The sequence below is a fragment of the Carcharhinus amblyrhynchos genome, chromosome 25 (assembly GCF_965287045.1).
Source record: "Carcharhinus amblyrhynchos chromosome 25, sCarAmb.v2.hapA, whole genome shotgun sequence".
NCBI lineage: Eukaryota > Metazoa > Chordata > Chondrichthyes > Carcharhiniformes > Carcharhinidae > Carcharhinus > Carcharhinus amblyrhynchos.
Genome location: NC_137348.1, coordinates 20,807,082 through 20,822,724, shown reverse-complemented (window position 1 = coordinate 20,822,724; position 15,643 = coordinate 20,807,082). Strand labels below are relative to the sequence as shown.

The following is a 15,643-nucleotide window of genomic DNA, read 5'->3' as shown; positions in this document are numbered from 1 at the left end:
AAATTAGTGATGGAAAACACAGAAATTAAAATGGTGGATACCACTTATCACACATAATTTGGAAGAGTACATAAAAATAAAGCATTCCTCCTTGATAAAAATCCTTAATAATTTTGACGTACTGGAGTAAATTTTAAAAAATATGCTTTAGTTTGTAAAATAATAAATTGTAGCTATAGGATACTAATTTACATTCTGTAAATCTTGAATACAATTATTTAGAATCTGTTCTAATATTCTAAAGTTTTTACACAATTTTTGAGAATGCTTGCAATTTTCTAGCTTTAAATATCTATTCTCTTTTGTGCTATATATTTATTGCAATTAAAATAATTCTTATTAATTTACATATACTTCAACTGCCACTAATATAGATCTTGGGTGTACTCATCTGGAATTTATTTCCCAATAAGGCAATGTTAAAAGAGCTTCTTCCAAATCATACAACCCACAAATTTCAAAGAGGACAGATCAGCAGATAACAAATATGGACAATAAGCTGATCCAAGCTGTCTGAATTTTGAGGGACAAATTATTATAGAATATCACATTGGCCATAGAGTTGCTAATTGAACATCCTAGTATTAAGGTATTTGAATGTTATGAGGTTGCCTACAACAACATTTTCACAATTGTATGTTTTTTCATTCAGTAAAATTGCAGCATTGAACATACCATAATAGTCATTTGATGTTCTCCAGGGGATGCCATTATATGGCAACAGGGAAAATGGTAAAGTGGATCTGAATTTGGCTTAATGCTTGGAAGCAAAGGATAATAATTGATGGGTGTTTTGTGATAAAGTGGCTGCTTTCAATGGGGTTTCACATGGCTCGGTAATTTATAGTGATTTAGACTTAGTAGAGAGATGATTAAGAAGTTTGCAAATAATACAGAAATTGACAATGTGGTTGATGGTAAGGAAGATAACTGTAGACTAAGTTTTGATTGTACTAGATGGACAGAAAAGTGGCAAATGGAATTCAAACCAGAGAAGTGTGAGGTGATGAACTTGGGGAGGGCGATAAAGACAAGTTATGACAGGCCTTTTGGCTAAGATCAAATTTTGGATCAAGCCCAAGATGGGGTGCAATGCCTCATCTTGTCAGCTTGGATCCTATATGTCTCTCCCTCTCTCGCTCTTTCTCGAGGGGACCTTGAATTAGATTCAATTTGGAATTTGAATTTGGTTTTTGGAGCAAACAAGGAATGGATTTGGGTTTATACAGTTCATTCTGAACACTGCCTTTGAAATTTTTAAGGATGGAGTTTAAAAAAATGTATTGGATCAAGCCCAAGATGGGGCGCAACGCCTTATCTTGTTTGTCTCTCTTGTGAGGACCATGAACTGGACTGAATTTGGATTTTGGAGCAAGCAATAAATGGATTTGGGCTTGCCTGGTCCACTCCAAGCATTGGCTTTGCAACTTTAAGAATGGATTAAAAATTCAAATTTAAGAAAGTAGGTAACTGTATGGTAAATATTACATGTATTGCAGCACCTTGGACTGCAACTTGTTCTACGTAGACAACTTTTAAATACCTCTGCACTATTTGTAAGGACCATTTTGAAGTGTCTGTATTGTTTCTTTGACTGTACTGAGACACCCGAGTTTAACTTGATGCAAATAAAGAACCTGAATACTTTTGCACAGTGTGTGATGGTCATTTTGGAATGTTTGTAATGTTCTTTCAGATATTCTATGAGTAAGTCTTTTTTAAAAAAAGGAGCTAATTCAGAAGTTTAGAGGAATACAGAGATCTTCGATTCCATGCCCACATACCTTTCAAGTTGGAATACAGGTAGATAAGATGGTTAGTGCGGCAGAGGGGATACTACCTTTTATTAGTTGAAGCATAGAGTGTAAGAACAGGGAGATTATTCTAGAACTATATAACATACTAGGTTGGAAACAATTAGTGCTCTGTACAGATCTGGTCACTGCATTAAAGAAGGATATGATCTCTCTGGAGAGTGTACTTAGGAGATTAATGAGGATGTTGCCAGAAGTGGAGAATTTTAAATATGAGAAAAGATAGGCTGTGGTTGTTTTCTTTGGAACTGGGCGACTGATGGAAAATTTAATTGAAATGAAATTATGAGGAATCTGGATAGACGATGCGAAAGGCATATTACGCATAGCAGAGAGGACAGGTTTCAAACAACTGGCAGAAGCATTAGCGAGGATTTGAGGAGAGATATTTTCATTTAGGAAGTCTGAAGCTCACTACCTGAACTGGTAGTAGAGGCAGAAATCCACACTGTATTTAAAAAAGAATTGGATGTGTGCTTGAAATGCTGTAATCTGAGCTACAGACCAAGAGGTGCAAAAAGTAGCATTAGGTTGGATAGCTGTTTTTTCAGTCAGCATTGAAACAATTAGGCGAATGGCTTCCTTCTGTGCCATCAATTGTCTATACCTTTATTTGCAGTACATCACAAAGAAGTATGGAGAATAGCAGCGTAATCCCATAATTCCATGAATAAGAAATTACCTGAGTTCTAATTTTAACCGGGCAGGCACCATCATGCACAATCCATTAGATTCACACTCCACCACTCTGACCCAAAACTCAGAAATCTAGAACAATGCTTCCCAAACTTTTTCCCAATGAAATCCCATTTTAGAACTGCAGATTTAGTGTGACTCTAGAGTAAAAATTCAGGAGAGATGTTGAGTATGGGGGCTGGGAGGTAGACCTCAGTTGTTCAGGGAAGAGGGCTTGGCACCAAAGTAAAACAAAATTGCAGAATAGTAGCCTTCAGTATTTAATTATCAGCTTTCATACAAGTATTTGTGTTTTGAAATTTAAACTATTTTGGGAAAATGCCATCTTACTCACTGCGCCAAATCCGATTCTACACACTGACTTTGAAATGGCCCAAACTAACACAAATAAAGTAACAATTTAAATTTCTAGAAAGCATGCTCCAAAACCAGAACCAGTTTTGCTAGAAACATGAAGAGTCTCTAATCTTTTGAAAAAAGGTTTCGGCTCACAATTTGAATAGGTTCAGAATGAACTGTTTTTAAGCAGAGCCCCCTATACATGGGAATGTGATACTACACCAATGATCTTAAGTTTTGAAGGTGACTTGATTCAAAGCCAAAGGAAAATAAATAGGGAATGCCAATGGCAGATACCAAGGCTGCCTGTGTGAAGCTCATTCATTCCCTTCTTCTGCCAGCAAATCAGGACCGGAGGGGAAAAAAAATTGGCCCCACATATCCTGGGACCTCAGAACTGGTCCCAGGGCTTTCCAGCATTCGATTGCCTTGACTCTGACTCTTTCCTCCCATAGGTAGCAGGTAAAATGTCAATGCCAGACTTTGAGAGTGGAAATTTGCAGGAAACCAAGTTGTCACCAGAGACCAATGAAGGAAGTCCTCACCAGGGTACATGAGTAAAAGTATGTGGATCAGTAAAGTTTACAATTGGTAGTGAGGGAAAGTTCAAGGCCATGAGGAACAATCTTTGAGCAGCAAAGAAGTAAAATTGAAGTCAATAGACAGGAAAGTCAGACAGGGTACTCAGCTAGTGGCCAATTATCCAATACCTCATGGCTTAGAACTTGCCAAAGTTAGAAGTTTAGTTGATTCTGTGATGTTTTCTTTTCTTCAGAATGCTGGTACTTCTCTTATTAAATAAATAAGGCATAAGTCACAACCTAGAAACTGAAGCTGTAAGTGTGGTATTTGTATACCTTGTAGGGTGCTCCACCTGAGATAATATTCTTTTACATAGAGTAATATAATTTTCTGAGGAAGCAATAAGAAAAATTGAGAAGGGTATTTGCAGTGGATATTGTCTACATGGATTTCAGTAAGGCTTCTGACAAAGTCTCGCATGGCGGATTGTCAAAGAAGTGAAATCTCATGGGTACAGAGGAAAGTTGGATCCAAAATTGTCTCAATGACAGGAAACAAAAGGTAGATGGATGTTTTTGCAAATAGAAAACAATTTCCAGTGGTGTTCCACAGGTCTCAGAATTATATTAAAGATTTAGATTTCAATGTGAGAGACATCATTCTGAGAGTTTTGGATGGCACTAAAATTGGTCTTATAGTTGAAAGTGAAGAGCATAGCTGTCGACTCCAGAGTTATATAGTGGTTTGGTTGAGTGGGCAGAGAAGTGGAAATGGAATTCAAATCTGAAAAAGTGTAATGTAATGCATTTGGGAAGGGCAAACAAAGCAAGGGAATACTCAATACATGGGAAAATATTGAGAGGGGCTAAGGAAGTGAGCGACTTTGGAATGCACGTGTACAGGTCCGGTGCACAAGGTGGTCATGAAAGCATATGGAATGCTTTCCTTTAATGGGCAAGTATTGAATGCAAAAGCAGGGATATAATGCTGGAACTGTGTAAAATGCTAGTGTGACATTAGAGTACCTTTAAGAGATTTTTTAAAAAATCATGATCTCTGTAGCTCTCTGAGTCAGTGTTTCTCAGCGCTCAGTCTTAGCTGATGTCATAATGTTGCCGGGTTGACTACAATGAGTCCTTTTATTGCTAATTAAGCGGTTTAAATGGGGTTGTTTGTTTTCTCTGGGATTAATTTTATGATCCTGCATTATTAGGAAGACAGTCATGTGTTCTTGGACTGTTTTATTCCCAGTGTGTTTAAGGTTTCATTTTCAGTTCTGAGCTGCAGTTGGGTTTTAAACAGAGAAAGCAACCTGAACAGAATTCTCCCTCTCCCTGTTTTATTTGGAAATTCTACTGGTGATTCTACTGAAGGAAAGAATTTGCTCTTAATAGTTTGCCTGAAGTCCCTAATGTTCTGGGAAGCTGTTCTGATTTCAATCTGTTCTGAAGGAATCAAGACTGAGAGTTTTCAATTCTCCAACCAAATGACTCAATTTCCAGTAGATGTGAGCATTAATCTGTGCTGTATTAAACCTGTTAAAAGGGTCTTTTGTCCATGGGATTGGTTTGATTGGAACATTGGTTAAGGGTTATACATTATCATTGTTTGTTTCTTGTTGATAAAAGTTCATGCTAATTTTCTTACAATACATGTTAACCATTTTCTTTAATAAACTTTGTTTGATAAAAGCTCCCTAGTGGGTGACTTGAATCATACCTGAAGTGAAACATCTCTTGCTTATCCTAGCCAAATTCAAGATGCAAAATTTATGACCCAGCCGGGCTCCATACAACACCCTGGAGTTTCTGACTTGAACAATAACACTAGTTAGGCCAAAGCTGGAATTTTGTGTACAGTGCTGATCACCACATTATAGAAAAGACATACTTGTGCTGGAGAGTGCAAAGGAGATTTACAAGAATGTTGCCAGGGCCTGAAAATTCCAGCTATGAGGAAAGATCAGATAAGTTAGAGTTGTTTTCCATAGAACAGGCCGGTTAGTTTAACGTCTGTTGTAGGTAAAATGTTAGAACCCGTCATCAAGGAGGAAATAGCGAGGCATCTTGAGGGGAATTGCTTGATAGAGCAGACGCAGCACGGTTTCATTAAGGGGAAGTCGTGTCTGACAAATTTATTGGAGTTCTATGAGGATGTGTCTAGGGCGGTGGATAGAGGAGAGCCGGTGGATGTGGTCTTTCTTGATTTTCAGAAGGCGTTTGACAAGGTACCTCACAAGAGGTTATTGCAGAAGGTAAGGGGGCATGGAGTTGGGGGTAGGGTGTTAGCGTGGATAGAGGATTGGTTGTCAAATAGGAGGCAGAGAGTGGGGGTTAATGGGTGCTATTCAGATTGGCGGTTGGTGACTAGTGGAGTGCCCCAGGGGTCGGTGCTGGGGCCTCAGCTATTTACCATTTATATAGATGATCTGGAGGAGGGAACCGAGTGTATGGTGTCAAAATTTGCTGATGACACCAAGATTGGTGGAACGGCAAATTGTGCAGAGGGTGTGGAGAGTCTACAGAAGGATCTAGATAGGCTGGGCGAATGGGCCAGGAACTGGCAAATGGAATTTAACGTTGGCAAGTGTGAGGTGGTCCACTTTGGTAGGAATAATGGTAGGAAGGACTATTACTTACGTGGCGAAAAACTGCAGCAGGTGACGGTGCAGAGGGACCTAGGGGTCCTTGTGCATGAGTCGCAAAAACCCAGCCTGCAGGTGCAGCAGGTGGTCAGGAAGGCTAATGGGATGCTGGCCTTCATAGCGAGGGGGATTGAATATAAAAGTAAGGAGGTCTTGCTGCAGCTGTATAGGGCATTGGTGAGGCCGCAGCTGGAGTACTGTGCGCAGTTTTGGTCACCGCACTTACGCAAGGATATTTTGGCCTTGGAGGGAGTGCAGAGGAGGTTTACTAGGCTGATACCGGAGTTGAGGGGGTTGAGCTATGAGGAGAGGCTGAATAAACTAGGCTTGTACTCGTTAGAGTTTGGAAGAATGAGGGGAGATCTCATTGAGACATATAAGATGATGAATGGGATGGATAGGATAGAGGTGGAGAGACTCCTCCCGCTCAGAAAGGACAGTAGGACTAGGGGGCACAGCCTCAAGATAAAGGGGGGGGCGGTTTAGAATGGAGTTGAGGAGGAACTTCTTCACTCAAAGGGTGGTGCATCTCTGGAATTCTCTGCCCGTTGGAGTGGTGGAGGCTGCCTCGCTAAATATTTTTAAGACGCGGGTTGATGGGTTTTTGATAAGAGAGGGGATTAAGGGTTATGGGGAGAGGGCGGGAATGTGGAACTGAGCCACGACAGATCAGCCATGATCTTACTGAATGGCGGGGAGGCTCGAAGGGCTAGATGGCCTACTCCTGCTCCTATTTCTTATGTTCTTAACAGACGAGTTTAGGAGGTGACCTAATTGAGGTGTATAAAATTAAGATGGGGGCCTAGATAGAGTAGATAGAAAATACTTGTTTTCCTTAGGTGGGACAATTACAAGGCAGCATTGACTTAAAATGATTAGAAGGGACATGAGGAACAACTTTTTCATCCAGAAGGCAGTGGGTATCTGGAATTCACTGCCAAAATTGGTGATTGAGGTTGAAATGCTCAACTCATTTAAAAGGTACATGGATCTGCGTCTAAAGTGTCGTAACCTGCAAGGCTACTTATGGATCTGGTTCTGGAAGGTGGGATTGAAATGAGCCGTGAGATTCTTTTTTGTTGGTGCAAATATGATGGGCTGAATGGCCTCTTTCAGCACTGTAATTATTCTATGGTTCTAGAATATATATAGTGGTCACTGTTTAAAATATTAAGTTAAAAGAATTTAATTTTAAATTTTAAACAAGTCTATTCACAATTTTACAGTGATTTAATTGGAAATGCATTCCAAATAGACTGAAGTGGTCTAACAAGCTTATTCTTGTATCTTGTCTAAAAGTGAAATAAAAATTCCAACAGGGCCTCCAGAGATATGGTAACAGCACTCAAGTCTTGGCACAAAAGTGAACACCAAAATTTTTCAATGTAGTTTTGACATTCCATTTGCAAAATAATTGGTGAGATGATATTAACCGAAAAAGAAAAGATTGAGTAAAACTATTAAAAGATAATTGATAAAAAGTGCAATTACAGGATCATAGTTGCAAGAGATATTCATAATTGACCAACAAATACTTACATATAATCAGGTATTGCATTAAATTGCAGATTTCAGCTACAATATTGAGAATTTGTAAAATTCAGGCGTCAGGTACAAAGAAAGACAGTGATATTTCACTAGCTGTACAGTATCAGAATAAGTGAAGTTAAATGGCTCTGAGCAAAGCTCCAGTTCCCAGTGGCTTGTTTTAAATGTCAGGATTGCGCATATAGGAGTGTGCGTCTTCCCTTAACATTGAAAAACCTATTAAATTTATCAAGCACCCAGGAGATCTAATGGGACTGGCCAAGTTTTTAACACCAGTTGACTGTTGTGGCACACTGGTATTCTGTGAGAAAACTGCCAGCAATCCCAGGCACCTTCCATCAAGCTACCTGACAAGTTCAAGTATCAGAAATTCAAAAGGGAATGATAGGCTGCAGTTTGTGTCGGGAGATTGCAGGGTTTTATTCAGAAGGTAGTTTTGACTCTACCAACATTGAAAGGGGTAGATTTTCAGCAGCAGTGGGACTGACAAATCCCTGGAGTTGCCTGCAATCCCCCTTCCTGCCCTCTTCCCCCACCAAGCTCACAGAAAAACAAGACTGTTTCAATTAACACAGTATAATCAAATTAAATAATATGTGATACCTATGATTGTATAACACTATGTGCACTGTTGACTTATGATAGTTTTTGTTGCTCTAATTGTAGGGCTACTGAGAAGTGGGCCCCTTGTAAACATGGCACCTTCTTTGAATGCCTTTCAGAAATCCAATAATACTATGGCTGGGATTCTCAGGTCCCGCTGCTGTGAACGGAGATTTGATTGAGTGCCAAATTCTCCCTTCTTGTTGGAGTGGGGGTGAGAGACCAGAGAATTCCAGCCTACATCTACTGGTTCCTCCTTATCTATCCTACTTGTTACATCCTCAAATAAAACACTCAAATAAATTTGTCAAATTTGGATTTCCCACTAACCAGGGAACTTGATATTTACTGAACTTTGTATTTTGCTCTGATCCAATTTTATGTTGCAAATACAACTGGATCAGAACAAAACAACATACAATTTCAACTGTATATTGCAAACTTCTCTAGTAAGATCATAACCATAGTAAATGTAAATAAATGGAGTGGATGTGCCATGAAACTATTAGTGTCATTGAAGTGTGCCCAGTTACTGAAAAGATTGGGAACCACTGGTCTAAAGGGTGATGAGCCATTTAGCTTTAGTGTGCTCGGGATGACAAATTGCAACCAGGCTCTGATTATAATGCCACTTTTACGCCAACGTGCACCCGAGTCAATTCGCATGGATACAAAAGTGGCTGCATACCTGTAGCCTCAAGAAAATGATCAAATAGTACAAAATAAGCATTCTATGCCATTTATCTCACCTTTGGAGTTCATCGTCAGATGGTGCATACTTTGAAGTCACATCAGCAAGATCTCCAAAAATCTGTCGGTCATAGACAGTGAGGGAAGATAGGAGGATGAGCTCCTGCCAGGTGGAGCTTAGCAGGCAGGTGTAATCTTTGATTGATAATTCACAGAAGAATGGCAACTTTTTGATCCAGCCAATTTGCCTGAAAAGTAACTCATCTGCCAACCGGCAAAGTAAAGCAAAGAGCTCAGCCTGAGTTACCTTGTATCTGTTAAAAATAAGACATCAAAACCCAAAATTACAACAATCTTTGGGAAAACATACAACTTCAAATGAATCGGTTTAAACGTAGCTTGAATTTTTTGAAGAGCTTAGTTGCAGTAATGGTAACATAATTTGATTAAAATATGCATGAAATAGGAAACAGACATTTAGCAAATCATGCCTGTACTTTCTCATGCCATTTACAGTGTGAACCATCATGGACTCTCCATAATTTATTTAAGCTTTTGAGAGAGGTAAATGATCGGTGCAGAGGGACCTCGGGGTCCTTGTGCATGAGTCGCAAAAACCCAGCCTGCAGGTGCAGCAGGTGGTCAGGAAGGCTAATGGGATGCTGGCCTTCATAGCGAGGGGGATTGAATATAAAAGTAGGGAGGTCTTGCTGCAGCTGTATAGGGCATTGGTGAGGCCGCAGCTGGAGTACTGTGTGCAGTTTTGGTCACCGCACTTACGCAAGGATATTTTGGCCTTGGAGGGAGTGCAGAGGAGGTTTACTAGGCTGATACCGGAGTTGAGGGGGTTGAGCTATGAGGAGAGGCTGAATAAACTAGGCTTGTACTCGTTAGAGTTTAGAAGAATGAGGGGGGATCTCATTGAGACATATAAGATGATGAATGGGATGGATAGGATAGCGGTGGAGAGACTCTTCCCGCTCAGAAAGGACAGTAGGACTAGGGGGCACAGCCTCAAGATAAAGGGGGGGGGGCGGTTTAGAACGGAGTTGAGGAGGAACTTCTTCACTCAAAGGATGGTGAATCTCTGGAATTCTCTGCCCGTTGGAGTGGTGGAGGCTGCCTCGCTAAATATTTTTAAGACGCAGGTTGATGGGTTTTTGATAAGCGAGGGGATTAAGGGTTATGGGGAGAGGGCGGGAATGTGGAACTGAGCCACGACAGATCAGCCATGATCTTATTGAATGGCGGGGCAGGCTTGAAGGGCTAGATGGCCTACTCCTGCTCCTATTTCTTATGTTCTTATGTATCACAAACAGGGAAAAAAAAATTCAAAAAGCACTTTGCAGCCGCTTTTTGACTCAATACAAAGTTCACCAATTTTAGACTGTAATCTTTGCTCCCACCCTTTTCCTCCCATTTTGACCCCTTTGCAGGTTTCCAGCTTAATCTTGTTGTTCTTGTTTTTGCTTTTCGATGTCAGCTGTTCTTTGTTCTGCCTTTACACCTCCTCTGGGCTTATCTTTTGTTTCTTTACTTGTTCCATTACCACTCCTTTTGGCTATTTCCACCAACTCTTGTCATTTATTGTGTCTTCCCTCTGCTGTCCTTTCACAGACCTTCCCATTTGTTTTTTCCCACCTTCCCCCATTTCACCTCCTTAAAAGTTATTACACATCTAACTTTTCCCAGTTCTGGTAAAGATCCCAATCTGAAATGTTATCTATTTCTCTCTGCACAGGTGATGCTAGATCTGCAAAGTATTTCTAGTATTTTCTATGTCAATTTATATGACATGGTGGCACAGTGTCACAGCAGTGCTGCCTCACAGCGCCAGGGATCCGGCTTCAATTCCAGCCTTGAGTCACTGTCTGTGTGGAGTTTGCACATTCTCAACCTGTGTCTGCATGGGTTTCCTCCGGGTGCTCCAGTTTCCTCCCACAGTCCAAAGATGTGCAGGTTAGGTTGATTGGCCATGCTAAATTGACCCTAATGTCAGAGGGATTAGCAAGGTAAATATGAGAGGTTACGGGAATAGGGTCTGGATGGGATTGTGTTCTGTGCATACTCAATGGGCTGAATGGCCTCCTTCTGCATTGCAGGGATTCTACAAAAAAAATTACATGGTTAAAAACTTATTTACCAATGGATTGAAAAGACTAGAATTTTCTTTACAGTAATTCACCAGTTGTGCCTATCATTGGTCCCAAAATGATATTTTCATAAGATACATGTCTAAGATTCTTTCAAAAAGGAGTTAGCTAGATTCATCTTTAAATCCCTCCAGGGTCTTACAATCTCCACATCAACAATCTTCTCCACTCCAATTTTACATGCACACACTTCTCTCCAGACGCTAACTTTACTATATTTCTACCCTCTCCCTCTATTTCATAACTGGCTATTCATGTAGTTACTATATATTCATCTTCTACAACTCCCTTTGCCATTATTTCCACTTCCCTCTCGGCCTTTAAAAGGCGCGTTAACTTTGATGTTTTTGGACTCCTCTTGATCCTTCTCCTTTTCTCCATTCTGTCTAACTGCTACTCACCACTCTGTAAAGCAGTCTGTGAAGGTTCTGTATGTGTAATGAGTACTACAGAAACGTCAGTTGTTACTGTCAAAGACCTTTGGATTTATCAGCAACTCAACTGTACTACTGAAATTAAATCACTTCTGAAGTATGTAGTCAAATTGTTCTACACAAATAAAAGGAAACCATGCATAAACTGCAATGTTTTGACCAGAACACACACATACCGAATTTGGTCACCAATACAACCTAACCCATATTTCTCTAGTGAAGCAGAAAACAGGAATGGTCTAGTAAAACAAGTAGCTTGTTGAAGGCACATTGCTGCTCCTCTCAATTTTCTAGAAATAATTAACAGAAATCATCTAATAACAAACATCTGCACCCAAAATACAAATATTCATCTGCTAGTATACAGTAAAACTGATGAGCAACTATTCACCTCTAGAAGTAATCATTCATAGCTCTTTTGTATCATTGCTCACTTGGGTGATAGTCTGATACCACTCAGTGTACGAACTATTATTCTACGGCAAAGTTAACATATCTTATTATTATTTTGTGAGCTAAATGGGGCTTACTCTGAATTTTGGCCAATCGACCAAAGGAGCCCAGTTGCAGCCAGTCCCTTCTAGTTGTAAAGAGGTCTAGTTAAATAAAATTATCTGATGCATTTTGGTGGATTTAGAATTGTAATATTAAGACAAGACCAAATACAATCTGATCAACAGCAAGGTAAATCTGGGTATTGTGGTGATGGCCCAAAATATCCTCTGGGACTCAGGACAATCAAATAATTGAATATTCAAATAATTGAACATTCAAATAATTGAACATTTTAAAATTGTTTGCTCTTAAAGCTCCAATCTAGGAACTGGGCACTTTTGTATCTTTTAAATACTATGCACTGGTTAGGAACTTCATGAGTATACATTCAATTGGCAATTTTTAAATTTCTCTTTTCTTGTGAAGGTCATCAGAAGAAATCTGTAAAGAAGCTAATGAGCTGCAAGAAACTTGCTTAAAATCAGTTTAATTTTTCCTATATTGGAGACTGACGGAGAAGGACAATTTCTGAAGGATGGTAAAATGCACTTATGCCATTCTTATTATTCAGCAACATGTTTGCGGTATGGCTCATAATAAGTCACATTGTGTAATTTTATAAAAACAGATGCAATGTGGTGCAGAATGTACAAATCTATTGTGAAGATTACAATGTGGAGCTTTAGAGTTCCCATTGTTAAGTGTGATCTATAATCAATTCAAGACTGGACTGGTGAGAACTTGTCACAGCTGGATTTGAGTGGAAAAGACTGATTACCTGTAATTTAACTAGATTCATCAGTACGGACCCCAGTTACAGAGTTGGGACCAGTACACCTCAGCCAATTTCAGCTGGAATTAGTTCATCTGTTGTCAATTTTACAAAAACCAATACACCAGTGAAAACCTCGCTGTCATTCCTTGTCCCTCCCCGCTGTTATGTGTCTCTCTCAGTTTCCTCCCTCCAGTCTTCACCCTCCACACTCCTGCAACCTCTAGTATTTATTGTATACCGTCTCTACTTGTAACTGGATGTGTTCTCAATGAAAACCTATTCAAGGAGCATGTTTGTTGTCTCACTTTTTAAATATTTTTGTGCAGAAGTAAAATTGCAAGAACAGTGACAAGTTCAATGGAGATTCACATATTGTGAAATATATACCTGATCTTAAGTGGCTTTTAAGAATAAACTCAGTATTTGAGAGAGCTAATACATTTGTATATCCCCATCACAAAAGCAATAAAAAGATTATTTCATGATATCAATCATGGAATTTGTTATTTTTATAAATTTTTCCATAAAACAATGTTAAAGTGATGGAGACTTCATAAAGAGCTGAATTCAGAGTGAGATCATACGGAAACATAAGTGATTGCAAAATATTCACCAACCAATCTTCTAAGCTCATGTATTTTTTTAGTATTGATAGGTTTTACTTGCATTAGTAAATCTTACCAGCAATAAAGCAGCTTACTGGGAGTAGCAGGTTTATTAATTATAAACTAATTGAGAGAAATAATAAAATAGCATATAATAAAGATGGCAGGGCAGTTGTGACCATAGACTGTAGAATTCCTGGACACCAGAAAAACACATCTTCAGTAAGTACCTGCAGCTTGAGAAACTTTGGCTCAGAGTCTGTTAATGGGAAGTTACCTGGACACTTTGTACCAGTTGCACCAACCTCTCAACATGACAGTGCAGCCCAGGATTATGTCTGTTTTTGCAACAGCATTTGCTCAAACTTTTATTTTGAATGCTTGATCTGTAGTATCTACAGTAAATCCAGGTAGTGTCGATGATGTATGGATTGTGTTTTGTCTGAACATATGGTGATGTAATCTCAAATTTTGCTGAATCGTATTTATTAATCCAGAGTACCTCACTCACATACATGCACTTTGGATAAGGACTACATATTTTCAGTTGATTGACATCAATTGATCCACATTGGAGCCTGAAATACCACCAGATAAACTGAGAAAATTACCAGATCAGTACTAACACCAGTTTTACTGATACTTGCCACTGCCAAAACTGGCCTCAATTGTCAGTTCAGTGCTGGATCTACTCTGGAGAGTTGATGTCAGGTATGTATGTATGTATCTGTACGTCAGCCCCCATTTCCTGTCTGTCACTAACAAGTGTTCAGCAACAAAAAAATCACCAGTTTTGTTGGAACTTACTTTGATATCTTGAGTCCAGTATTTTCAGTTGGTGGAGAATTTCTCTATTCTTTCAAATAACTAATTTGAAAGGAACATTTGTTAGTGACAGACAGGAAATGTGGGCTGACCTATGGATACATACCTACATACCTGAGGTTAACTGTACCAGAGAAGAAATGTTGAATCAATAGAATGAAATAGCTTTCCTTTCCTAATATAAAACATAATTCAAATATCCTAGTCTTCCATGCAGCAGCCTGTTGAAGATTGAACATAACCCTCCCAAAGAAGATGAATTACGCTAAAAAGTCAAAATTTGTGTAATATTTTTACTATAGAGTTTGACTTGTAAAAGTACCAAATAAAATGTAACGAACATGACAGAATTTCTTTATTCGCTGTATTCGAAAATGAGCATATAAATTAGTTAATACAGTAACAGTGCTGGAGTCTACAAGAGATCATATATGCCTCAAAATTACATTAAATTTTACTCACCCATCTTCAATCAGCATTGGTGTTCCAAGAGGTTCAAGGTCTTCAGCTCCAACCAGTTGGCTTACAAGAGTATGTGACTGAGGGTCCAGGTTGCGGGGTTGTGGTGGCAACAGACCTGAATGAGCAGCATAGCTAAAAAGGTGCGGCAGGTATTGATAGTGTGCAGTGACTGGTGTCCCCATAAACTGATCCCTGAGTGCAGTGTACCCATTCAGCTCCATTGATCTGCTGGAAAGACAAAAAGTTTGTGTTTACTCTTTACATTAACCAAGCAAGAGGAGAGAAAGAGACCAACGAACAGATTAGTTCACTTTCTAATACTGGAAAAGCTTTCCAAAAATTACATTATAGAAAAATAGTTGTGGAATGAAATGAAACACTGATGCACATAAAAGCTGTATATAAATTGAAGTCTTAATGAATGCACAAAAGCTTGGTTACTTATGGGTTACTTACGGGGGTTGGGGGGGGGGGGGGGGCGGGTGCGGGGAGTCTGGGTAAGATGCTCTGCTGGGGAATCAGTGTAGACCCAATGGACCAGATGGCCTCCTTCTATACTGTATGGTTTCTATGGCCAGCGGCGGGGGGGGTGGGGGTGGGTGGTGGAATTTTCTCACCCATTTGCCACAGGAATCACAGAGGGAAGGGCGGACCAGGCAAAGGTCCATTGACCTCAAGTGGAATTTTCTGGTTTTGGGGTGAGCATGGTTGGATAATCCCACCCTACTGACGTTGTACGTTTTGTTACTGATTTCTTTTTGCATAGTTGAGCAAACAGCCACCAGGCTGCAGAGATGGTGTGTACTAAAAGCTTATCTTCCTGAATTGTTTTACTGCATTATTTTAGTTGTTTCTGAATGTGCTTAAATAGTGCAATGTCACATCCACAGAAATGATAGTCACTTTCTATTGGTGACCTAGTTAAATACAATAACTAGCATATATAGAGTACACCTTGTGTCAATGATAGCATTGTGATTCTGACTAGTGACCAATGACTAGTGATAAAGAGTTGTTGATCAAAGGTCCAAAGACATG

General features: G+C 39.5%; 1 protein-coding gene across 2 annotated transcripts in view; it reads right to left on the bottom strand.

The window, feature by feature from the left end:
* LOC145358136 (nuclear receptor subfamily 6 group A member 1-like) overlaps positions 1 to 15,643 on the bottom strand; it is a 379,208-nt gene that overhangs the window by 22,307 nt on the left and 341,258 nt on the right. For both annotated transcript variants that reach the window (XM_080211815.1, XM_080211816.1), the window contains 2 exons: positions 14,606 to 14,830; positions 8,916 to 9,170 (listed from right to left, as the gene is read on the bottom strand). In XM_080211815.1, the coding sequence (XP_080067941.1) occupies positions 8,916 to 9,170; positions 14,606 to 14,830 (480 nt within the window). The remainder of the gene's footprint in view (positions 1 to 8,915; positions 9,171 to 14,605; positions 14,831 to 15,643) is intronic.